The sequence below is a fragment of the Ceratotherium simum genome, chromosome 16 (assembly GCF_057802395.1).
Source record: "Ceratotherium simum simum isolate JZ-2026a chromosome 16, ASM5780239v1, whole genome shotgun sequence".
In the NCBI taxonomy this organism is placed as follows: domain Eukaryota; kingdom Metazoa; phylum Chordata; class Mammalia; order Perissodactyla; family Rhinocerotidae; genus Ceratotherium; species Ceratotherium simum.
The window spans coordinates 7,170,748-7,197,714 of record NC_141915.1 but is presented as its reverse complement, the minus strand read 5'-3'; the positions used below and the strand labels follow the sequence as shown (position 1 = coordinate 7,197,714).

The following is a 26,967-nucleotide window of genomic DNA, read 5'->3' as shown; positions in this document are numbered from 1 at the left end:
CTGCCCTCTCCTCCCCTCCCCTCCCTGGGGCTCCTCAACCATCTTTGCTGCCTCAACTAGCCGGACAGAGCAGAAGTATTCCCCTCTTATACCAGAAAAAGGAATGCCGAACAATACAGCGAGAAACACAGATAACCTAAGAATGTCAGAAGATCCCATGGCCTTGCCTCACTCCATACCATGCCCAAGGCAGAGGGCTTGGACTCACTCCAGGAAGGTCCCACTTTCTGATACCCAAGGTGGAGTAGGCCAGGGCAGAGAAGGACAGTCTGTATTTGCTTTCCCAGGCGCCCACAGGGCTGGCCGAGGAGCTGAGGTAAGGGCCTATATTACAGGCGCAATGAGGCTTATGATCATTGTGACTATATTATCTGGCTATTTGTTCTCACCACCTGAATTCATAACATTTTCTTCTATTTGATTCTACACCTTTCCCAACCTTCACTGCTGTCATTCCACTGCTTTTATGCTGAACCCAATAATGGAGCACCGCGTAGTGGTTACACATACAGGTTTTGGACCTAGAGCCAAACCCAAGTCCAAATCCTGGTTCTGTCTCTCATTGGCTATTGGTGCTTTGCAAAGGACACCTAAGGTCCCCAAGCCTCAATTTCATCCTCCGGAAAACAAGGATAATAAAAATACCTCCGTCGTAGGGTTATTGCTGTCTGCGTGAAGCGCTTTGCGGTCCATAAATGTTAGAGGCTTGTTCTCTTCCTTTAGTGGTACCATTCTGCTCTCCTACTGACTTCTCTCACCATTTCAGCAGAGTCTTGTTCTGCTTTTTCTTAAAGCTTTCCACTAGATCTTTTCCCCTGCTCTTGGCATAATCTTAATCTATCTCTTTCTTGTTTTTCCACTGCCACATATATTTTTCTGCCTCCCCTTTTTTCCCTTAGAATCACTTCTCAATCATTAACAAAAAAAGAGCATTAGATGCACTCTCTTGTGCCCCTTCTTTTGTGTGTCTTAGTCCTCCAGGGTGCGTGTGTGTGTGTTTAGTCTTCAATAAGCTAGCTTCCTCCAGCTGTGCTGTGGTACATCTTCAGCTTTTCTTTTTAATCTCCCAGAAATTCAGTAATGGGCTTAACTTAGACTGCCTTGGTTTTCTGGCCCAGGAGCCCTTTAGAATATTGATCTTCTTTTTAAATTTTGTAATTTAAATGCAGAGTCCTTTGGCCTCATCAGAGGTTGTTAATGAATCCCCAGCTGGAGTCTAATGCTGACAGTTGCAGACTTAACCATTCTTCTTTGGAAACTTCATCACTAATGATGCATTTCCCATTTAGGTACTGAATAGTGTGGACTGTGCGAAGCTGAGCTCAGGCTTTCCAGAATAGAGCTGGGTGTCAGGCGGCACAGAGAACCCAGTTGGGCTTCTCCTCCATGCTTGCCTCTCTCCTCCATTAATCCACCCCTGCCCCCTCCTTTTATAGACACAAAGCAGATGATTCTTTGCACTTGGCATAATGAATGATTATGTACATCACCCCAAATGTGATGCTGAATATAAGAAATGGATTGTTTTGTTTAAATTTAAGAAAAGTTTGAATACCTTCAATGCGCTGGCACTATAGAGAATACAAGATGAGTATACACACGCTTCAGATGTCTACAAACTATGGTTTAGTAAGAGAGGAAGAGAAGTGTGAATCTATCTGATACAAGACAGAGTATAAGTATCACAATTAAATAATTATAAAGTGAAAAAAGTAAAATCATAAGAGAACTAGATATAGGTCAATAAATAACTCCTTAATATTTAGGGGGATAAGTTTTAACTATGTAAATTTAGTGACCTACAACTTTAAGTCCAAAAAGCTAAAAATTTCTATACATCCAAAAAATATTAAAACTAAAAGGTAAAAGTGACAAATTGGTGGGATATTTTGAAAGATACATAAAGGGGTCTTACAAATCTAGAAGAACACTTCAATTGAGAAGTGAGCAATGGACGTGAAAAGAAAACCCACAAAAGAAAAAATACGTAATGATTAATAAGAAAAATGTTCAATTCCCTAGAAATCAAAGAAGTAAAAATTAAACCCTTAATATTTTCAACCATTAAATTGGCAAAGATTTTTAAAAAATATATAAGATCCAGTGTCAACAAGTGTGGGGGCCAGACTCTCCTACCTGCTGGTGGTGGGACTTGTTGACTCACCTACCCTTCTCCTAGGGTTTCCTTTCAAATACCGAACACATCCCATAGAAGAGATGAGGCAATAAAGACCCATAAACATTTAGTTTAATGATGGTAATTATGACTAAGTCATCAGTATATGAAAGAACTTTGCAGTAATAAGAAAATTCAACCCACAGAAACTCATGGACCGTTTAACCTCATACACACTCATATTTTGTTGACATGTCAAACCCCACCTGCTAAAACTTCCCCAGCCCTTCCTCAAAATTGAGGTTAGCTGGTTGTGGCACCCCTAATTACCATTACTTAATTTGAATATGGCATTTCTCATAATATCATTAACAAAAGACAGGAACCCAGGATTGTAGCCTTTGCAATGCAGTCTCAGACGTGTCCTCTGATCTCTTTGGTTGGACTTTACTTGAGTTCTTGTTTTACACACTCTTTGGATTCTAAGATCACCAACACCTGTTGTCTCTCCCTCCTTATCTCATCCATTTCTCCTCAGTGGCTTGATCACTGTGTTATGTATCCCCAAATTCACTGACTTAACACATTCTTTTTGTGTGTGTGTGTGAGGAAGATCAGCCCTGAGCTAACATCCATGCCAATCCTCCTCTTTTTGTTGAGGAAGACTGGCCCTGAGCTAACATCTGTGCCCATCTTCCTCCACTTTATATGGGACACCGCCACAGCATGGCCTGACAAGCGGTGCCTCGGTTTGCGCCCGGAATCTGAACCCAGGCCGCCAGCAGTGGAATGCACGCACTTAACCGCTACGTCACGGACCCCGCCCCTGACTTAACACATTCTAACTCAACTAAAATAATCTAACATAGGCTCATCCTCCAATATAACAGATTCACTTTTTAATCTATTCTACCTAGGAAGAGTACAAATTGGTGCTACCAATCTGGGGACTAGTTTTTCAGTATGTATCAAAAGCTGTAAAAATTGTCTTACTGTTTGACTTGGCAGTTTTACTTCTAGGAACTTATCCCATGGACATAATTAGAGATATAAACTAGAAATACTTATATGACATTATTCATGACTAGAAAATGTTGAGAACAACCTAAATATCCAACAGTAGGCTATTGCAGTCAAGGAGCTTATTCTATACGATGGACTATCATTCCACCATTAGAAGCATGGCTTAGCAGATTACTCAGTGTCATAGGGAAATAATCACAGTATATTGCTGCATGAAAAAATGGTTTCAAAACACTATGTTCAGTGTCGGGGGAAGAGGGAGAATCTCCCTCTGCCCTTTCCCTTAAGGTTCTTCTGGCTGGCCAAATAATCAACAAGACAGGTTAGCAGGAGAAAATAATACCAAGTTTAATAACATGTATACATGGGAGAAAGCAGGGACACTGCGTTTCTCAACACAATAGCAGAAATTCTCGTCTTAAATATCATTTTCAGCCAATGACAAAGGAGGATTTGGGGGTGGGGGGAGTCAGTTACAGGAGATTACCACTAAAGCACAGTAAACAAGAGTAAGGTTTATTATACAGCCCCAAGGCCTCATCTTCCACATTGATAAGTTACTAGAAATGAGCTCACCCCCCCTTTTTCTCAATACAGAGAGGGAGATACCTTTACAAATGGAGACTTCCCTTGTAAATGATTGTCTGACAACTCCTCGCAGGGCCATACAAAGAATGTGGCCAGAGAGACAGAACTCCCGATAAGATGGGCTTGTTGGTGCCTTTTCTATTGTAACCTCTATCTTAAATTATCTTTTATAACAGTCATGATAATAACCCCTTCCTAAAACAGATTTTTTGGTTTTAAATTCTTTAGGCAGTTTGGGAGGGGAAACTCAAATATTTTTCCTGAGCTCTCTGAGTCCTTATTGTCTTCAGCTCGAAATAATCCGCATACCAGAGTGGTGCTTCCTGGGGCAGCTTGCCCTGAGCACCATCATCAGTATACAGTGTGAACCCAATTTTGAAAATTTACAGGGTAGAAATATATTGAGTTTTCAGATTACTTAATGTATATACACATAAATACATACTTATACAGACAGACACCAGAAAAAAGTCCAGAAAGACATATAATTAATGTCAACAGTGTTTATTCCTAGATAGTAGAATTGTAGTTTCTTCTGTATTTTATGCATTTTGTATAATGAATAGTCATTGTTTTTAGGATGAAAAAAGAAAAGGAAGTAGGAGTTATTTTTATAAAGAGTGTAAGTACCTTACATAGGGTATATATATAGTGCTGAAGGGAATTGAAGAAAAGATTGGTGGAACATCCTGGAGGAGGGGCTGTGAACAGCTTGATAGAAGAGCACCGTTTGAGGAAGGCCTGGAGGGGCAGGAGGAGGGGGGTCCTCTGGAGGGCTTGGTCTAAGCCCAGGGCCTGGAAACCTTTCCCCATTGCTGGGGCACTCAGAGTGGTAAGTATAGCTGCAAAGGGAAGAATCCAGAAGCCAGGGAAGTGGGTGTCCTGTAGGTTACACTAAGAATCCACAGATATTCGTTACAAGGGCGTCAACATCCAGGGAAGACAAACGAGGGAGAGACAAGAGCTGTGTCAAGGCTCTCTGCTATTCTGCTGACTTTAATTTTGCTCCTTCTTCCCTAAGAAGAACAAACTGTTCTGTTCCTGCTTGTCCTCTAGCCTTCTCTGAATTTTTTTGTCTAATTGTTTGCTTTCTACTTTTCTCTTTTCTCTGTCCCCTTTTCTTGCCTAAAACGACAAACATGTGAGGCAAAGTGAAGTGGGGAGATGTGGCAGAGTCAGGCTTGGCTGGGGAGGAGACAGAGGGTGAGCCAGGTCCCCTCCCCCTCACCATCACGCGCCCTCTCCCATCCTGCCTGGCTGCCATGAGCTCTTCCTCCACTGCCACTAGTTCACCAGAGGCTTTGGCTTAAAGCAAAGCAGCGGCGACTTCAATCAACTTGAGCAAGAAGGTGAGACCAAGTTTGGGGACAATTTAACTCAAGTTTCCCACAGCTCAGCCCATGATGTGCCTCCAAAGAGGGTTCTAGTTCTCACTCGGACCATTATGCATGCTCCTCACAGAGGAAAGTCTGACCAAAGCCATATGCTCTGTTTCCTTCTCTTTAGCTGCCATATCAATCGCATCTTGGAGTCCCCACGGGGAAACGCTTTGCTGGTTGGTGTAGGTGGGAGCGGCAAGCAGAGTCTGACAAGACTGGCGGCTTTTATCAGCTCCATGGATGTATTCCAGATCACTCTGCGAAAAGGCTACCAGATCCCTGACTTCAAGGTAAGAAAGCCTGGCGGCTGTGGGAGGAGATTCAACCTCTCTCCAACTACCCATAGCTCCCTGTCACCCTTCATTAGCTCTTCAGTTCCCATGCCCAGAACTTGCCCTTAATTGTCCGTCCATTTTCTTCTTAGATTCTGGGCTGGTGACATGAGGGGCTCTTTTCTCATTAAACTCAGCCTGAGAGCAGGGTCCTTCCCAAAGTCTGTATTTGTGCAACCTCAGCTGCTTTAGTTACGTGTGTGGCGCCTCAGTTCTCACCCACATCAGAAGCATATCTACCTCAAATTCAGCACACAACTCTCTAGCAGCTCTAGTAAACTTAGGAGGAATTCTGACAGTCTGCCCAAATTTTATAAGAAATTCATATTTTAAAAGATAATGCACACACTCTGAAAAGTGGAGAAAGGCATCATATACAATTTTTCAAAGGTCACTTTGTCCAGCTTCCTCTCTTTTATCCCTGGCCACAACAGAGTCATGGCAGGGAGTCATGATGTTATTTCCATCAGGATGCTGCTCTCGCTTTCCCTGGGAGAATTCCAGCCAGCACTGAGCCAGACCTGCCCATCGCCTTCATAATCTCTCAGCCAGTGATGCTCACTGCTGCTCTGAAACCACAGCCCAGCCTCTCGGTCATTGGCTGAATCTAAGGTCATACATCAGGTTCACATGAGGTCAATCTTGAACACTTCCAAAAAAAGAGAAGACCAGATAGTGCATATGAGAATTATGCGTTTACTGAATGATCTAAGACGGTGGTTCTCAACCTTGGCTATATACTGGAATCCCTTTCAAATAATACTGATGCCTGTATCCCACCCCCCAGAAATTCCGACTTAACTAATCTGGAGAGTGGCCTGGGCATCACGATGTTTCAAAGCATGTCCCAGATGATTCTAATGAGAGTTGAAAAACATTGTGTTAGGTAATTCTGTAAATGCATAAGGTTGAAAACCGTTGATCTAAAAGGAAGTTTATTAACTTTAAAGTGGAATTATTTAGACATTAATGAAGCTCTGCTATAAGGAAATGTATGAGGCTGTTAGAGAATGGACTTTGAGTGGTGTGAGAGAGAGAGAAGAGCAAGATTAGGGACTGATGGCTGAGCGTTGTGAGAGGGATACAACAAAGGAACCAAGGTTGACCAAGCTGGAAAAAATTCAGGGCTTGGCCTCCTAGCCTAAAACTTCACGCACTTCCAGTTTTGAATGGATGTAACTTCCTACCAAGTGATTATATGTATGTGTGTGTGTTCCCCAATATATTTTTTTCCCAACACAAGTCTTTTGCTGGAGCTAGCCATAAGAGCACAAGAGGCTGCTGGCATAAGATATATTCATCCCCCAGGCCAGTAGCCCCAAGTACATTACTCTTCTGTCAAGACCAAGAGCAATCACTTGCCTCCTGGGGCTGGTCATTCACTTGTATGATGATATAAGTAACACAGATAAACTGGGAGCCATCTCTGTCCTTTGGAAAGCTGTTACCTCTTTGCACAAAGCAGGAGCTCCAGAAGCTAATACAGGAGCCACAAGTGGTTGTTTGAATTAAAGATCATCATTTTTTAATTTTACTTGCCCACCACTATTGGGATCCAGGCCTAGGAAGGAGGCATATTTCCTGCTTGTCAGTGCAAGATACCCCTTACCATCTTGCTTTATTTCCCATGGAAGTAGATAAGAAAACGGTCCCATTCCTAAAGAGTGGATGAGGATCTCTTTCAAGAAGGCCCTCTTCTCAGAGATCTCTGACTGTTGTTGGATTATTTCTGCAGATGGACCTGGCCAGCTTGTGCCTGAAAGCCGGGGTAAAGAATCTCAGCACGGTGTTTCTCATGACTGATGCCCAAGTGGCTGATGAGAAGTTCCTTGTGCTCATCAATGATCTCTTGGCGTCTGGTAAGAGACTCTTTGCACTTGAATATCTCTAGTAAATTTCCCCTGGAGTCGGAGTCATTCCATAGTGGAGATATGGTCCAAGGTCAGAAGGGCTAGGTTGTAGAAATGAGGGTGAAAACTGATACAGTGGAGAACTGGCTCGTCAAGGTCCTTCTGGGATTGGTGCTGGACTTGCTGTCCTGGCTCTTTCATTCTCCTTTCATTGCAAAACAGACAATAATCTTGAGATTCTCTTAGTGGGGCTAGATCTGATAATAGGAAAAAGAGCAGGGTAAGGGACTGCTGATCTGCTGAGCCCAGAGAGAAGTTGCTGCTCCCTTCCCATATCCAAGACAGAGAGAAACTAGAATGTGTGCAGTATTTCAGGTAGGTTAGGCATTAGCAGGAAGAAACACACAGAGAATGTGCACACACAAAACTTACATAACAGGGCAAGATTAGGTTGCCAATTTAATTAACCAAGGATTCAGAACTTTGTGGAAGCAAGAACAGATGTAGAATACCTCTACATGGTTTTCCTTGGTTTCCAAAGAACTTAACAGGGGCTGTCAACTGCCCTGTGACACTCTCAGTACAAGATAGGACTTCAGTGGAAAGTTCAACTCTTGATACTTCACTGTCCTTATTTATTTAGGGATTCAGGACTTATGTCAAACACTCTAGAAAAAAATTTTTATATACATGTATATATGTATATATATATAAATACATATATAAACATACCCACGGTGTATATAAATATATATACCCAAGAAGACAAGACAGTATGGTACATGCATTATGCATTTTCAGAAATGTGGGGTGTGTGTGTATATTTTAATATTTATATTAGTTAAAAGGAGAAGATGCTTTCCGGGCTCTTACACCAAATTCAGCATCTGCAAAACCACCTCTTCATCTGGGTTAAGAAAATAGTCAGTGCACAGATGTTCCTGAACAAAATTTCTGCCTTCAGCTTTTCAACATTTCAGAAAGACTATTTCTCTACCCTCTGGCTCTTTGGCTGAATGCTTTTTAGTTTATAAAGTCCACAGACCATGATCACAATATACTTCGCCATAGTCTATTCCATGTCATATAAAATATATTTCAGGATGTCTCCTGCCATACAATCTCTAGGAATTTCACTGTTTCAGAATCATTGTCTGCTTCAAATTTTGTGCCCTTGTACTCCAGGCCATTTTACTACACTTCCATGAGGAGCCACTGGTCCCTGGTCCAGATCATGCACTAGCAGGCTCTGTGAACAAACTTTGGCTTGTTTCTGATGAGAACCAGAGTCCCAGGCTCCTTACTGTGCTGGGGCCCAGCATTACACAAATCCCACACTCTCATTTCTTTCCCAACACACCCTATTTAAGTTAGCTTTATATCCAGGAGTTTGCCTACTAACTCTTACACCTTTTCTCCTCCAATACAATAAATTTTTCCTTTCCTAAATACTGTCTTTTTAACATTACACCACCTTCTACGATAGTATTTCACCTACAACATTGCCTCAACTTTTATTATTTCACTAAATAATGAGAGAGGGGTCCAACTGCCCTCCCACCCTGTAGCTGTGACCTAAAGTCTGCTTTTTAAAACAATCAAAAAGGGTAAAATTGTGCTTCCAAAGACTTATAGCTTTGGAGATGCCAGGCATATTGCCAGCCTCATCCTTTATCTCAATTGGCTCCAATCCAGCCAGGTCACCTTCTCCTAAAATAATGTCTGAGACACAGAAGATGTTGTAGTTTTACCAATTGAAGTTTTATTCCTCAATTAAGTATTTTTAATTTTTAATTTAGAAAACCACTTTTTTTAAGTTCAGATGAATTTCTGAAGTCCTGCCCAGTGGAAACTTAATGCAATCAAGCTGCTCCAACATCATGGCATTTCAAGCTCATATTTCCCTTTTAAGACTTTTATATAAAAACAAGATTTACACACACATGTTAAAATGGAGATACAATTATAAGTAATGCTTTTCTAATTTTCCTCCCCTATTTTCTTAACCACTTTAATGGGAAGAATAAAGTGTATCTTAGTTCTACTTTTCCCTGTCAAATAAATAATTTCTGTCTAGAAATTCACTGACTACCTGTCCAGGCAGAGCTACAGGGATTCCTCAGAACCTCCCCATCCCCTTAGTTTTTCAATTTTATTTGGTTGCGCAATCACTCCATTCTTGTATAACACAGTAAAGACTAGGAAACTATACATTGGGCTCCCTTGGCATCAACTCAGACTTCTCTAGTTATCTACAAGTCCTGTTAGGTTGGACATAAAGGTAAAGTGAGTGAATCCCACTGATTCGACTCCCCCCAAAAACATCTTCCTCAATGACCCAATGATCTCACACGTAGGCTATCTTGTTTCCTCCCACACTTCTTTAGTTCACTGTTTCATCCCTTGGATTCCTGACACCATTTCCAAAATCAAAACGTGATGGTAATTCATTGCATAAATCCCACTTCTGACACCAACCAAACATTTCAGAACCCATCATTATGTAGATTGCATTTCAGGTGGGTTACAGATCGATAAGAAGAAATCCTACACATGAAGTTTAAAAATTAAATTAAATTCCTGGTTTAATTAGCAAGGACACATAATTGTATAAGAAGCAAGATGGCCATCCAGATCAGAATAAGTGAAGCATATCTTTGAGTCACTTCCCTTGGCTGCCAGAGTGCTTAATGGGGGGTCATGCAGCTGTGGGTGAAACTATGCGTGAAATATTGGTCCTTGCTGTATCTGAAAAGTTCAATTCTTGCCATGTCCCTTTTGCCCTGCATAATAATTCCTGAAGAATGTACACTGGCCATTAAACCCAGGTATTTAAAACAATTTTACAAAATTTGTTCTCTCTTGGTCCTTAAACCAAAATCAGCATCATCAAGGCTCCATCCTAATCTAGAGGGAGAAAATAGAATCATTCCCTGGCTTTCTGGTGTAGCACATCCGTCTCCAGCTTTCCAGCATTCCAGAAAGCCCATTTTACTGCAGTCCCAGATAAGAAGTCTGCTCCAGGTGTGGTGTCTCTTCCTCTTCTAACTCTGCCAGATGTCATACTTCATTTTACTTTAAGATCTTATGTTGGGACTTTCCTTTTGCTTTTCAAAAGGCTTAATTGTTCACTCCAAAATTAGGATTTATTTTCCCTGGCCCAAACCAGATGACTTTCCATCTGTTCATATATTCCAAACCACTTATTAAGCTCCCATGTTCCATTCAGTAGGTGCTGTGCTCAAAAGTGAATATCACACAGCCTCTATGTAGTCTATTGGAATACTTTATAATAAATTGGGTCTCCTCTCTTGTAAAGTCATATGCCTCTCCATCTCTGAACCAGACTGTCCTTTTTATATTTGGACCAAATCTCCTCTTGGTATACAGAATATGAAAAGATCACCTCATCTTCCAGGTGCTTTAGGATTAGATCCCAGATTGACATGCTAGTGGAATGCACACATCACATGAGAATGTGGAGTCTGGAAATATTTGTAACAGACTTGGATTGTTCTTCTCCCATGAGCACCTAGAACTGGATTTCCTGATGGGCCATCTATGCTTTACATATGCTGAATTCTGGTTCAATTTCCCTGAAAGGAAAAATGACAAATTGTGGGACAAAAGAGAAGCTGTCAAGCATGCACCAGATCTCCTAAACGTACTTTGTGGTCTTAGTAGATCTGTTCACTAGATGTGTTCTCAAGCCACAGCCAGTGGAAATTTAAACCAGCAGCTAGTTGGTTTTCCAACTGACAAACAGAAATACCAAAAGGGTAATGCAAAAAGATGCTTGAGTAATCAGCCTTTTCTTTTCTTCATGTAGTACTGAATTCTCACACAAGTTATTTGAGACTATGTCTTTTTGCATTCTCCTACATTGCTAAGCTCTCCCTTACCACCTATATCCAAGAAATAATCAGTTGCCATCAATTTTACCCCTTAACCATTTCTGAATCCATATCTTCTCTGTTATGGCTACCACTGATCTTTTCATCTTTTGTTTCAACAAATGTGGATAGGTCATTTGTTGAACTCATCTCCCTACCTCCCAGGCAATTGCCCTTCCAATCTATTCTCCTCATTGCTTCCAAAAGAGTCTATCTAAACTGTAATTTCTTCATTAGTTCCTAACTGAATGCAGAATAAAATCCTTTTGTACAGAAAAAAAAATGCCTTTGACCTGCTTCCTTCCCTTCTTGCTAGCCTCGCTTCCCCCCTTATGATCTAGTAATCCTAACTCCTTGAGATAACATGCTGTCCTGTTTCCTGACATCCTTACTTACTCACAGTTTCTTTTGAACCTCATGCTCTTCTCCTTCTTTGTCTGAATTAACTTCTACCCGTATTACAAGACTTATTTTGGGTGTTATCTCTCTAGGAAATCTTTAATGATCCACTGTCGCCCCCAAGAATGAGAAACATCCCTCCATGTTTCTGTAGCACTCAATGGTTGCACACACCACCGTTGCATTGAAACAACATTGTAAACTTATGAAAGGCAGAGACTAAGTTTTCTGTTGTTGGTTAATTTTTTGTTATTAAATAATCCAGAGATGCAAAAAATAAGGATTAAATACCTACTACCCAGCTTAGGAAACAAAACAATACTGATATAATTATAACCCTCTGCAGAGACTGTGTTGTTTTCATCATTTATATTGTCAGCACTTAACGCACCTCCTGGTCCATCATTAGCATTCAGAAGGTATTTGTTGAACTAAGGTGCATAATATCATGAGAGTGATGTGCCATCCTACATATTAGGTATTACTGTTGGACCTGTGCTTTGAGGTTTCCAGCCATGTAGAGAGAGGGGGGCAGGGGTTCTGAGAAAGTCACAACACTCCCTTTTTTTTTTCCTGCCTTGAGACCAGGGAAATGTTTTTGAAAAATGTTAGGCCTAGATGGGGTCAAAGTCCTTAAGCCAGTGTGAAGCTAACTGGTTGATGGAGAATCTAACCCTTAGCTTTGCCCTTTATATCACCAAGCTCCAACTAACCGAACCACTTAAAACCATCAAGATCTCCTCCCCCAAAAGCAGCTGTGGCCTCTGAGAGCCCAGACTAACACGGAGAAGATGATGATTAGTCTGACTTGCAAAATATTAGGACATGTTAATGGCCGCATGAAACCTGTAAGCACTTGGAGGCAGAAATAGGGTTTCCCAACTTTAAGTCTCAGGAGGAAACTTCAAATATGTAAATGGCCTCTGCCTCTGTTTGGTTTCCTCTGGCAGTTCGGTTTCGTGCTTTCAGCATGACTACCTTCATCACACAGTAAGTGACAGGAACATCGTCAGAAGTTGGAGGAACAAATCTGAAAATGCAAACTTCGCTCCCAATTCAGAGGTGTTTATCCCCAGATATTCCATCTGATGGTCTTCTTCTTACGTGCTCTTGGGATCCCGTGACAAACTCCACCATCCTAAGAACGTAGAAAAAGTCTCTAAAATATTCTGGAGACTTTCTACATCTCAGCTATGAGGGTATCACATAAACCAGGGTCAGCAAACTTTTTCTATAAAGGGTCAGAAAGTAAATATTTTCAGCTTTGCAGACCATACAGTTTCTGCCACAACGACTCAGGTCTGTCATTGTAGTGCAAAAATAGCCAGACAATACCCAAATGAATGAGTGTGGCTGTGGCCAATAAAACTTTATTTATGGACAATAAAATTTGAACTTCATAATTTTCACATGTCATTAAATATTATTATTTTAATTTTTTTCCACCATTAAAAATTGTAAAAACCAGCTTAGCTTGCAGGCCATATAAAAAGAGATGGAGGGCCAGATTTAGCCTGTAGACCATAGTTTCCCTCTTCAATATCCAGCTTTTATACATAAAACACCAAAAGAACATAAATCCTACACATTTCAAGTAAGAAAAAGGTGACTTTATTATTACAAATAATGAGACCAAAGGGAATCCAAGTTCTCACTGGAGGACTCTAAGATATTAATAGATTAGGAAATGTAGATTATCAGAGAGGCGAAGGAGAAAGGAATACCGCCCACTACAGGTAGTCAGCCCCTTAAGCTAGATGAGTATGGCTCATGCCACTTCTATTGGAATGTTTCTCTTTTTAAGACTGCCCTGAACTCCTTAACTCCCAACCCCATGCTAAATACCATTTCATTGTCCTAGCAGTTTTCTCTGACCCCTATTTTAATCAAATGAGGCTGAAATGCATTATTCCATCAATAAGACCTTGATTCTGACAAGTTATAGCACAGCGTATTTTATATGCATGCTATGAAGTATCTTAATGAATGGAAATTAAATCAAGTTTTCCCAATTAACAGAAAATAATAAATGATCATTTTCATGATAATCTCTTTTTTTATTTTGACCTTTTAAATGAGTAAGTCTAATTAGTATAAAACTCTTCATAAACTCTTGGCTGGATTAGTGTTGTCAAGCTACCAGAATTTGTTGGAAAGTTGGCATGGTTTCCTCCAGATTCAGGGAAGTGCGGCAGCTTCAATGACAAATAGAATCATAATTCCCATCACTCTGATTAGTTACAGACCATTTGCCAAACCACCCATCTTTGACGACCTCACCCAAGTCCACAAGAGAGTAGCATGGGTAGGGTGGCCCCATGGCTTCTTCCATCTCTAACATTTCTATGACATGTTGGTTATGGAGGAAGGAAGAAGCATGTGGGTGTAGAGAACTTTAAAGGGGAGCTTGTATATGATTCCATGTCCACATAGCTTCAATACCTACCTAAAGCCTTGTTCTGGAAATAAGAAAGAGCTTTTCTGATACCCATAGAATATCCTGGAATGAATCACATTCACCTTCCGTCATATCCAGTGTTTTCAAGATTTTAGCTATACCCATGCTTCCTTCATTCTTACCTCCCTCAATCTCCTCTCTCTTGTTGGGAAAACTGGTGTCATTTAGTATTAGCTTCACAGCTACCTTTCTACCTCCCAGAATGTCTCCATTTCTTTGCACTTTCCTCCAACATTATCATCTCTCTTTTCCAAGGCCAAGTCTTCCATCTGAGCTAGGAGCCCACCTCCTCGTTCCTAATTCAGCATTTTGCTGCATTCTCTCTCTTCTTTCTATTTCTGACTTTCCCTCACAGTTTTCACATTCTCACCACCCACATTTATTTCTTCCCCTTTATGTTTTTCTATATTTCTTTACAAAATATTTTGGATATACAGAAGACAATAAAAGAAACAACCATGAAATTATGAACAATGTTGCAAAATAGAAACTTATGGTGTACATGTGCAAGAGTTTCTTTACAATAGGTAATGTAGGTTATTAAATTGTCTGGTATGTGCATTTCAACTTTACTAAAAAGTGCCAAGTTGCTCTCCAGAGTAGTTGTACAAATTTACTTTCTGCTTGAATACGTTTCCTCCTAAACTCACCAACACTTGGTTTATCTGATATATTAACTTTTGCCAATTAGTATGAAATGCAATCTCATTGTTTTCCTTTCTCTTATTACTTGTGACTTTGGACCATCTTTTCAAGTGTTTATGGGCTATTCATCTTCTGTTAGTTGCCTATTTATAGAACTTGCCCTTTTGCTCTTTTCTTTGTCATTTCATATGGATTTGTAAGAGTTCTTTATGTATTCTGGATACTAACACTTTTTTCATTATATGGGTTGTAAATATCTTTTTGAAGTCTCTATCTGACTTTTGTCATGCTGATTTAGTTTAAATGTTGTAAAATGTAACAGTCTTTTTTTATGCTTTGTGCTTTTTGTGCTCTGTTTCAGAAATTTTGTCGTATCCAACACCATAAAAATAATCTCCTGTATTTTATTCTTAAATTGTTACTGTTTGCTTTTCGTATTTGTATCTTTAATGTACCTGAAATGTATTTTTGTATAGTGTTCTAATTTTATTTTTTAATATTAATATTGAATTCTCCTAACATCACTTATTGATTAGTCCATCCCTTGTCTGCACACTGATTTTTTATGTCAATTTCCTCTTTATATCTGGGTCTGTTTCTAGGTGTTTTACTCATTTTTCTATTTATTTACCAATATATTTACAGTACCAATTTCACATTGTTTTAACTAATGTAGCTTTATAAGGAGACTTGATTTCTGGTAAGACAAATCCCTCCTTCTGATTCTTCTTCACAAATATCATGGCCAACCTTTACCCTTTTCTCTTCCATATAAATTTTAGAATATGCTTGTCAGGATCAAAAAAAAAAACCCATTTGATTTTTTTATTGGAATTGCATCTTTGTGATGCTAGTAATACTGAGTCATCCACCCATGAACACAATATTTCTCTCCATTTATTTAGGGTTTTATTTATGCCCTTCAGTAGTATATTATAGCTTTTACATCAAGATCTTGCATATCTTTTTATATATTTATTACTGCCTGCCTTATAGTTTTCGTTGGTATCCTAAATTACTTTTAAAATAACATTTTTTTGCTGAAGTACAGAAATGCCATTTTATTTCCAATATTGATTTTGTATCCAGCAAGCTCGTTGTTGAATGCACTTATGAGTTCTGATTGTTTATGTATATATTCTCTTAGATTTTCTATGTAGAAAATTAGATTTTGAACAATAATAGCTTTATTCTTTTCTTAACTGCCCTTGTACATTTTATTTCTTTTCCTTGACTTTTTATAGTCTAGGACTTCCTTATAATGTTGAATAGAAAACATGAATAGCAGTCATGCTAGTCTTGTTCCTGATTTGAAAGAGAGTATTTTAATATTTCACCGTTACGTATGATGTTTGCCTTAGGTCTACAATAGGTGTCAATTATCAGCTTAAGAGAAATCTCAATTATCCGTAGTTTGCTAATGAACTAAATTTTTAGAAATTAAAATGCATGTATTTTGATGGTCATATTGTTTTACTTCTTTAATCTATTAATGTAGTGAATTATTTTCATAGATTTTTCTAATATTTAACCATCCTTGCATTTCTAGGATAAACTCTACTTCATTATCATATATTTATTTTTATGTATTTAGTTAGGATTTTAAAAAATTTTTATTCATCATATACTGCCTTATTAATACAGTTTATCTAACTTTCAGAATTTTGCCAATCTGGTAAAAAATAATAATTAGGCATAGTTTTAAAGAACATTTCTGTTATTATGAGTGAGATTGAGAGTGTTCATGTTTGCCAATCTGATTTGTACAAACAAAAAAGTAACTGAACACAGCTTCAATGTACATTTCTGTTATTACAAGTGAGGTAAAGCGTTTGTTCATGTGTTTGAGACATTTGTATTTCCCGTACTGAACTCTCTTTTCGTATCCCTCACCCCATCCTTCTATTGAATTATTGAACTTTTCCTGTATTTGTAGAGAGTTTCTTTACATATTAAAGAGATTAGTTATTTAACTATAATCTGAGTTAAACATATATTTTCTCTCTCCCTCCCCCCTTTTTTTTGATTAGAACATTTCAATTCTACTCTCTTAGTAAATTTTGTTATACAATACAGTGTTATCAACTATAGTCACCGTGTTATACATTAGATCTCAGATCTTATTCATCTTATAACTGAGAATCTGAACCCTTTTACCAATCCCTCCTTATTTTTCCCACCCCTCAGCTCTCTGTTTCTATGAGTATGACTTTTTTTTTTTAGATTCTACGTGTAAGTGATACCATGCAGTATTTGTCTTTCTCTGTCTGGCTTATTTCATTTAGCATAATACCCTCTAGGTTCATCCATGTTGTCGCAAATGACGGGATTTCCTTCTTTTTTAAGGTTGAATAATAATCCCTTGGAGATATCTATACCATGTTTTCTTGATCCACTCATCCATTAATGGACACTTAGGTTGTTTTCAAACCTTGGCTATTGTGAATAATGCTGCAATGAGCATGGGAGTGCAGATATCTCTTCAAGATAGTGATTTCATTTTCTTCGGATATATACCCAGAAGTGGGATTGCTCGATCATATAGTAGTTCTATTTTTAATTTCTTGAGGAACCTCCATATTGTTTTCCATAGTGGCTGTACCAGTTTACATTCCTACCAACAGTGTACAAGGGTTCCCTTCTCTCCACATCCTCACCAATACTTGTTATCTCTTGTCTTTTTGATAATAGCCATCCTAACAGGTGTGAGGTGATATCTCATTGTCATTTTGATTTGCATTTCCCTGATGATTAATGATGTTAAGAGTCTTTTCATGTACCTGTTGGCAATTTGTACGTCTTCTTTGGAAAAGATATATTTTCTTAATTGGTTCTTTGGGTTTTGTTGTTGTTGTTATACTTTGCCTATGATATTTTCACCATGCAAATTTTTTAATTTTTATACAAAATGTATATTTATATTTTCGTATAAAATTTATTAATTTATATGTATCAAATTTATCTTTCTTTTAAAGCATATTGATTTTGAGTTATGGTTAGAAAGTCCTTCCCCACTCAGAGGTTATAAAAGTATTTCCCTCAATTTTTCTATCTTTTTTATGGTTTTATTTTTTATAGTTAAATCATTGATCCATTTGGAATTTATCCTAGTGTACAGTGGAATATAAGGATCAAACCATAATTTTTTTTTCAGACTCCAGTTTTCTTAATACCATGTATTGAATAGTTCATCTTTTTCTCATTTATTTAAGATGTCATACTTATCATATACTAATTCCCTGCTCTCTTTCTTTCTTTCTTCTCTAATAGCAAGTGATAGCTCATTCTTCTTAAATATATGAACTTAAATGTATGTTTCTCATTGCCCTTTCACCCATAATCTTATGGCTATTTTACAACCATTTTATTTTTCCTGCTAGATATTAAGCTCTTAGGAGCACAATTCCTACTAACAATAGTTAATAAATAAATTCTTTATGCAAAAGAAGAAAAGACAATTGAAAACACTGTGCTACCAACTGCTGACCCAGGACAAGAGTGTGCCATACACTCTGTTCCATTCTTTAAAGTGTCATTCCGCCACCCTGGGTTTGGAGTAGACCTGGTATCTGTCCAGTCTCACTAGCAAGAATACGGGAACATGGCCTAAAAACAAAAGGTCCTGTGTCCCAAGGTTGAATAACCTCTCATGTCCAATTACATCGTGCAGAGAGATGCCAAAGCTGCCCATCTGTGCTCCATTTCTTCCCAGGAGAAATCCCAGATCTCTATTCTGATGATGAAGTTGAAAACATCATAAGCAATGTGAGGAATGAAGTCAAGAGCCAAGGTCTGATTGACAGCAGAGAGAACTGCTGGAAGTTCTTTATAGATCGAGTCCGACGACAACTGAAGGTATAGAAGGATTTGCTGCCCAGGGCGGGGAGGACCAGAGGTGGTTCATGGGAGCCTCTACTGGTATTTTGGACACGGCTGTCCTTATTGATTGTCTTGGGAATGGGTGGTGAGGATGCAGTGCCTTTCTCAGCTTGTGCACCTTTGCTAGGTTGCGCTTCTCATCTTCTTCATGGGCAACGGCCTCCCTCTTCCTTCATGTAGTCCCAGCATTCTTAATCTCTTGGATAGAAAGGCTGGATGGCATTTATAGATTTTGTCTCTGTTGATGTGCTTCCCAATTTTCTGGGAAATAAAGAATCTAAGGCCATATCTGTCTTTCTATGAGTACTTCTCTGATACCTTCCTGGTTCTCCCCACGCTTCTGACTTACCAGGTGACTCTCTGTTTCTCCCCGGTGGGGAACAAGCTGAGGGTCCGCAGCAGGAAGTTCCCAGCCATTGTGAACTGCACGGCCATTGACTGGTTCCACGAGTGGCCTCAGCAGGCATTGGAGTCTGTCAGCCTCCGCTTCCTGCAGAACTCAGAGAGCATTGAGGTGAGAGGGAAAAGGGGACACTCCTCAAGTTCCTCTTAACCTTAGGGGACAAGGAATTCTATGTCTAGAATTTCAAGGTTAAGTTCAGGCTTGGATGGTTGTTGGAGCACAACTTCCTGTGTGATGAAGCAATGAGCGAGGTGGACAGTCAACCCCAGTGTATGTGGCGAGATGGTCCTTTATTTCCTGCTCTTTGATTTTAGCCCACAGTCAAGCAGTCGATTAGCAAGTTCATGGCTTTTGTCCACACAAGCGTCAACCAAACCTCCCAGTCTTATCTGAGCAATGAGCAGCGCTACAACTACACGACTCCCAAATCATTTCTGGAGTTCATCAGGCTCTACCAGAGCTTGCTGCGCAGGAATGGAAGAGAGCTCAAGTCCAAAATGGAGCGGCTTGAGAATGGGCTGCTGAAGCTCCACAGCACCTCTGGCCAGGTGAGGAACATCCTTTCCATCTCTCCTGCCTGTGGGGCACTGAGAGGGAGTGGGAGCAGCCCCTCTCCAGAGAACTGGAGGGATCACAATCAAGGTCTGGAGATCACTGATGGTTTTCCAGAGGCCCCAGTGCCATCAGAAACAGTGCCAAAGGCTGAGCTCTCTCAGCAGAAGGGCCCACTCTCAGCTTCAGATCTGGTCCACTTCCTCTCACTGATGTTGGAATCCCTTGAAGCTCCTCTTCTCTCTTCCTCTTTACCATGTCCTTCTTTTCCACTACTTTCCTTTCCTCTCCAGTCCACATTCCTTCCATCTTCAAAACCAAAAGAGATGAATGGTTGAGAGAAATGGTTGCAGGGTTATACCCATTTTCTTTTTTTATTTTTTCTTTTTTTTGTCTTGCTGTATTATCTGTCAAAGAGCCATTAGAACCAAATCCTGTCTCATTTCATTCATTTCCTCATATCGCTAAATGGTTGGCCATTAAAAGAAGGCCCCTGTCATCCTGTCCTTGCTATATTTTCTAGTTACTCTTCCAAGTGGAATGAGTTTATTTCAGTTAATTTATTATTCTTCCCTTGAGAATTAGGGACAACTCTAGCACCTTCTCTACCCCTGCTCACGCCCATCAAACATTGCTGGTCCCTTGATGGCCCCTTTTTGTGCCCTGTTTACCAGCAACAGAGCCAGCCTCTCATTAAGGTAGTGACATTTCATGCAGTTGCACAATTAAGCTAAAACTGTCATCGATTTAATTCTTGGACATCACACATTCCTGTAGATATCTAAGCCTTTCATTTACTGTCATTGTCTCAGAACTTTGCCTTTAGAATAGCTCACTTGAACTTCCTTCTTACTTGTCCTTTCTCCAGACTTCAGCTGCTTGATTCATAGGTGTAATATATCTAAAGGATTTCAGTTCATTTAGTGGGATGCAGTGAGCCCTTGCAATCTATACACATAGAATTTCTTCTGCTCGGGAAATTTTTCTTCTATTATCTGGTTTTGTTCATCTGGTCTGGCTTCTCCTCCAGGAGCAATGATTAGCTAGATGGGTTCCTTGTGCCCCATATTTCTTATGTTCTCACTCATTGTTTTCATCCCTTTGGCCTTTTTCTCTACATTCTAGGAGAGCTTTTCAAGTTTATCCTCAACAATACTAATCTAATAGTGTGTAATATTGCTTCTGTTTCTTATGCTTCCAATGAAGACTTTAATTCTGCTCTTACATTTTTAATATCCTAGCAGCCCTTCCTCATCTCATCTTTTCACCTTCCAACACATTCTATTGCTTTTTTATTTCAGCCTGTTTTTCTGCAACTGTATCACAGAAACCATTCTACTGATGATGCCAAACAGCTTTCTGAATGTTTTTTCTAGATCCGGTAATGGGTCATTTTCAGAGCTGTGTTCTTCTTCTTAGCCTTCTAGATGCTAATCCTTTCCCTGTTCTGTATTTATATAAAGACTTTTTTTTTCTTTATGTACCTTCAGGCATGGTGAGATCTGTTCAAACTCAATATTTGGCAACAAATGGCATGTGACAATTATCTATCACGCTGCTCTCTTTCCATTTGTGTCATGACCAAAACCCCTTCTTAGAGCTACAGTTCAGGGTAGGTTGAGGTACACAGATCCCAGTCAAGGTCCTAGGACTTTACCTGGTGTACACCTTTGTTCTAGAAAGGTAACATTGTCTCTCTCGATCACTTTCTGGTTCTCTCAATCTCTGAACTTCTAGAAAACAGCATAAGATAGAATCCCAGAATGCAGTACTACCAGATTTTTTAACATCTTCCACATCTTCCTCTTCCTGTCTCCCCCCACCTACAGTACCCTCAGAACATTCTGCACCCCCACCAGCCCTTACTCTACCTCCTACCCACTTGCCTTCTGCTGATCAATCTGTGTAGAGGACATTTGGTAGGGAGCAAGCAATAGGAAAGGCACTCTGATGCTCTCATGGAGCAGCACAGAATAATCTATTTTGTACAGGCCCTGGGTTTTTGAACAGACGACGAAGAAAGTGTAAATGTCTGTTTTCCTGTTTTAGGTGATCTCTATTTAACAAACAGAAGCCTGGTTATACCATTAGTGAATCCAGCTCTATCTGCATATAATTAGTGAAGAATCCTCCCAAGTCCTGGCATCAGTTTTAGTTTCTTCTCCTTCTATATTCTCTACTTCAATGAATAAGTACCTTTATCTACCCAGTTGCCTAGGCCAGAAACTGGGCATTACCTTAGACTCCTCCCCTTCCCTCACCTCCCACATTTAAGCATTAACAAATTCTATACATTTTCTGAATATCTCTCATATGTACCCCTCTTGCTGTATCCCCAATTTTCAATGTCTTGATGTAGACACTTCTTACCTGGATTATTTCAATAAATTGAACTCTCACATCTGTGCCCCAACCCAAACCTGTTTCACCCACAACCTCTTGCATCATCCGTCAGGCCAAAATCGTTGGGGTCATCCTGGACTCTTCTCATTCCTCTCTTTCTCTTACAACCTACACCCAGTCCATCAGAACATCACTGTTGGCTCTAACTTCAGGTATGCCCAGAATCCTACCACACTGCACCTCCTACACTGCTACTACCCTACTCTGAGCCACGGACGTGTCTTACTGGACACCCACAATGCCCTTCTAACTAGTTTGTCTGCCTCTACTTTTGCCCCTCTATAGTCTAGCATCAACTGAACAGTCGGGGTGATCAATTTAAAACATAAATCAGATCACGTCACTCTTTTGCTCAAACCCTGAGATGGCCCCTATTTTCTGCACTACAATGCCTTCCAAGGCTCCTCCCCAGCCCCGCCCTGTTCGCTGTCAGACCTCATCTCCTAGACCCGCCCCTGGGACACTCCTTTCCAGCCAGGCTGCTGCTTTGCTCTTTCCTCAGACACACCAGGCCTTTGCGTTGGCTGTTCTCTCTACCTGGGATGTTCTTCTCTCTGATATCCATGGCTCACTCCCTCACGTCCTTCAATTCTTTGGTCAAATGTCACCTTCACAATGAATCCTGCCCTGATGACCCCATTTTAAATTGCAACCCCACATCACTCATGATCTCTCTGTTCTGCTCTACTTTATCTTTTTCCATAGCACTTACCCTGTCAAGCATATTATATAATTGACTTATTTGTCATGTTTATTTTTTGTTGTCTAGCTCCATCTGTTGGGATGGACAGGGATCCTTGTCTCTTTTGTTCGCTGATGTATCCAAAGCACCTAAAACAGTCCCAGGACAGAGTGGGCCCTCATTACATATTTGTTGAATGAATGAATGAATGAATGAATAGCATTCTGTTTAGTCTCCCTGACTATATTCTGACAACACTCTAGACCAGCACTGTCCAGTAGAGATACCTGTAAGTCATATATGCAAATTTAAGTTTTCTAACTGCTGCATCAAAAAAAGTAAAATGAATCAAGTGAATTTTATTTTTTCAGTATATTTAATTATATATAATTTTATTATATATTTTAATAATATATTTTATTTAAACCAACATATCCAAAATATTATCATTTTGACATGTATTTAATGTAAAAATAGTTATTTATGAAATATTTCCCCTTTTTTCTACAAGGCTTCACAAGCTAGTATGTATGATTATACTTACGGCACATCTCAATTGAACAAGCCACATTTTAAGTGCTTGTTAACTGCATGTGGCTAATGGCTACCAAATTAGACAGCACAGCTCTGGACCAACCTCTACCCTGCTCTTAGAGTGAGCTTTGCTCAAACCATAAGTCTGAGTATTCCCTTTTGTAGGTCTTAATGATTTAGACATTACAGTTCAGATTTTTTAACCTTTTCTAGAACTTTTAAAATTGTATCCTTGCATATTGCTCCATTCTTTTCTTCCTCTAGTCTACCACATTATACCCTGAAGTCCAACAGTACTGACTATTGGTAGTTCCCCCAAAATTGCACAGCTAGTTCACATCTCTGTGTCTTCACATGTACCCCACCTTGTCAGCTTGTCACTGTCAAGACCTAACAATTTGCTAATCTCCTGCCCAGAAGCCTTTCTAAGCTCTGAGCAGTTATGCATTCCCTTCTCTGTGGTTCCGTCTTTGAATTATGTTTCGTCTCTTGCATGTATCATGTCATACTGCTATCAGCCCTTCAGGGCAGAAACCAGGATTCATTGGAACATAGTAGGTGTTCTATAAATGGATAGGTCAGTAGATGATAGATGGATAGGCAGATAAACAAATGAACAAGTTCTAAAATCACCTACAAGCTCAGAGTAGGGGTGGAGAATGGGTCTTGGCAATACTATGTTCATGGTATATATTCCATACTTATTGATGGTTAAATGATGATTCTTCTTGTGCAAATGATATCTGAGGTTCCTAACTCTGATATAAACCCTTCATCTGGAATTGTTCCTTTGGAAGAAAAGGACTTTGAAGCACATCATGATAATCTTGGTATAAGAGTAACGACTTGAATGATGTTGTATCAGTATCCTACTACCCAGTTATGACAGCTTCTGGTGTATATAATCTGGTAGGAGTAGGCTAAGTGAATCTCACAGCTCTGGCTCAGACAGATTCCAAATTTATTTAGCAATAATAGTAGTGTTAGAAGTAGTAATGATAATGGTAATAATGACAATAATTAACAACTGTATGATAATCTAAAGTTTATAAACTTTAGAATTATAATTTCATGCTTAGACTCAGCTGGTCAGAAATGTAACTTTATTTTTCTGTAACTGAATTTAACTTAGCTCTAGATCTGTCTTTTTCATTTAAGAGTAGAAAGCTCTTAATCTTACATTCCAGGTTGACTTGGTCACTTCAAGTCAAAAACTCAGTCTTTGGAGGGCTGTCAGTTCAGAGTTCTAACTCTACCTCTGGGCTGTTTCCCTCTGAAGAATCTTTTCCTCCTTGCCTCTGTGGTGGTGTTGGGTTTCAGGAGGCAGCTAAGGAAAGATGGTGTGGTCCTCCAGTTCTCATTGGCTCTGATGACAATGGCTGGTCCTGCTAGGTCTTTAGGTGGCATCTTCTCTCTTTGCTTTAGCTTCAGCTGAAGTCTTCACAGTTGGTACAACCTGTGTTCTCTCTCTTAACACAGTCAGAGCCCCCAACCCTGACTTAGGTCTCACTTCGTCTCCCACTGACATCCTCAGAACCCACTGTCACCCTCGCTTCTGAATCTAACTCAGGGATACTCATGAGGAGGAGGGGCTGTTGGGTTGAAGAAATCTTCAGAAAAGGCCTACAGACCACTGCCAATTCCCTGCATGTAGGATTTAATCTGTAAGTCTGTCAATCTGGAAACTTTTAAATTCAGTTTATCTTGGGGTTTCAAATAATCTCAGGCCACCAAACTTAACTGAAGTTGACAGATAATAATTTATGATGATGTATTCGTCAGCACTCCTGGTTGCAAGTAAAAATCTAACACAATTTCACGTATCAAAAAGAAAAACAAAAATGAAAAAGAAGGAAAGGGCAGGAGGGAAAGGAAGGAGAAGGAGGGGAGTGGAGGAAGAGGGAAGAGCGGAAGGGGAGGAGAGACGGGGGAGGGGAGAGGAGAGGGAAGAGGAAAGGGGAGGAGAGACGGCGAGAGAAAATTTTGAAATTACATGATATATCTATCAGGACCCTTTTGATGGCAACTAACCAAAATCTAGCTAAAGTAAGTTTAGGCAAAACAACAAAACAAAATAAAGGGATATGAATTGATTCATATAACTGAAAATTGAGGGATAGAGCTTAATTTGGACAAGGCTGGAACTAGATACTCCCTAGATGCCCCTGTTCAGGTGGGCAACCCCCGTGGCCCTGACAACCTCAGACTTGTATTCTGTCTGCTTTGCAATCCCAGTATAAAAAAGAGTGCCTCTTTTCCAGTATGTTCGGCAAGTTTCTGGGTGAATGGTCAGTACCTCTGATTGGCCTCTTTGGGTCATTGGTTTGCCTATAGTTGAACCAATCTCTGGGACGTGGATACTCTCACTGGCCAAGCCAGGATCAAATGCAACCACCAGAGTCAGCCCCACTCAAACTACAGGGACTTGGGAAGGGGGAGTTCTCCAAAGGAGAATCAAACCATGTTACTAGAACAGGGGTGAAAACTTTCTTTGAGGCAAGCAAACATAACAGATGTCTACTATGGATGGGAAATGTCTATATCGAAGAGGAAAGCCTCCTGAAGTCCACATTCAGACCAGAAAGTATTGGGTGACTATATGGACTCAGAGGTAAGAAGGAAGATGTCTCTAGGCCTTCAACCCTCGGTGGAGGATGTTTTGCTGTTGATTATCCTGGGTTCCCTCTTCTTCTTCTGGAGTTCTGGGGAGAGGCTTGGCCTCTCTCTAGCATCATGTGCCTGGTCCTTGAGGAAGGGAGTGTGCCCCACCACCATCCTGTCACCACCCCACTCAGTCAACATCCCCCCGCTTACCTCACACGGTCAACATGTGTGGGGCCAGCAAGACTGAGGGAAAGGGTCTCTTCACTGCTGCTGGCACTTTCCCTCTTAATCTTCCTCTCCAGGTGCAGAGAGTGTCTAAAGAAAAAGAGATCCAGAGTGTGGCTCGAATGCTTTGAATAAGGGAAAAAGAGAAGAGAAAAATTTTAAATAACCTATTTCAGTTTCCTCTTCTATTGCAGAAGAGCCATAAAATGAACCTGAGTTATACCTTCTCTCTAGCTTTGTGGGAGCAGCCGAATTCTGACTGCTGAGCCCTTCACGTCATTCCATGTCACCGCTTAAGAGCTATAAAGCTCCCATTCACAGTGCCGGTGATTATTTACCTTGGGCTTGCGGTCATAAGCCATATCTGCAATCAATAAAACAAACAACAATAACAACAACAAAAAAAACCACTTCAATTTTCTCAAATCTCCCAAGACTTAAACAGGAACAAAAAGTTACTGGTGTGTTTGCTGACTGGAGTGATTATGTGGTTCAGTCATTTTGATTTACAATTGTATCTTTGTCCTTATAGAAATAACTCTCTGCAGCTGAACAACGGGAGATGGAAATGGATTAACCTTCCAACATGGGAATATAAGACGAATTCTAGGGAGCAGGCCTCCATCTGAGGTTAATGCAAAGTCTCCAGTTTCTATGAATACACAAAATTAAAGAGCATTCTTTTTTTTTTTTTTTTTGCTTTCCTTTTCTTTTCTTTTGATCTGCCATGAAAAGGAAATTATCAGCAGCGTCTGAGCCTCCGTTTTATTTTTCCCCTTATGCATTTTGCATCATAAAGCATTTGAATCTGTTTCACGTGTTCCAGGAGCTCTGAAGTATTCTTAGGTTGTTGCGTAAAATAGACTGCAGAAAAATGAGAGACAAGAGGTCATTCTGGAATGTAAAGTTTATGGGCCATATTGCAAATGTAAATGGCTATTTTACTTTCCAGAAATAAATAGATCTGCCTCTTCTCTTTGCATGTGAAAGGGCCATAACACT

At 39.9% G+C, this 26,967-nt stretch overlaps 1 protein-coding gene across 1 annotated transcript in view; it reads left to right on the top strand.

Annotated features, from left to right (window-relative positions):
* DNAH9 (dynein axonemal heavy chain 9) overlaps positions 1-26,967 on the top strand; it is a 309,121-nt gene that overhangs the window by 176,317 nt on the left and 105,837 nt on the right. Inside the window, exons 44-48 of the mRNA XM_004433052.3 lie at positions 5,234-5,396; positions 7,174-7,297; positions 18,396-18,538; positions 18,915-19,076; positions 19,280-19,513. Of these exons, the coding sequence (XP_004433109.2) occupies positions 5,234-5,396; positions 7,174-7,297; positions 18,396-18,538; positions 18,915-19,076; positions 19,280-19,513 (826 nt within the window). The remainder of the gene's footprint in view (positions 1-5,233; positions 5,397-7,173; positions 7,298-18,395; positions 18,539-18,914; positions 19,077-19,279; positions 19,514-26,967) is intronic.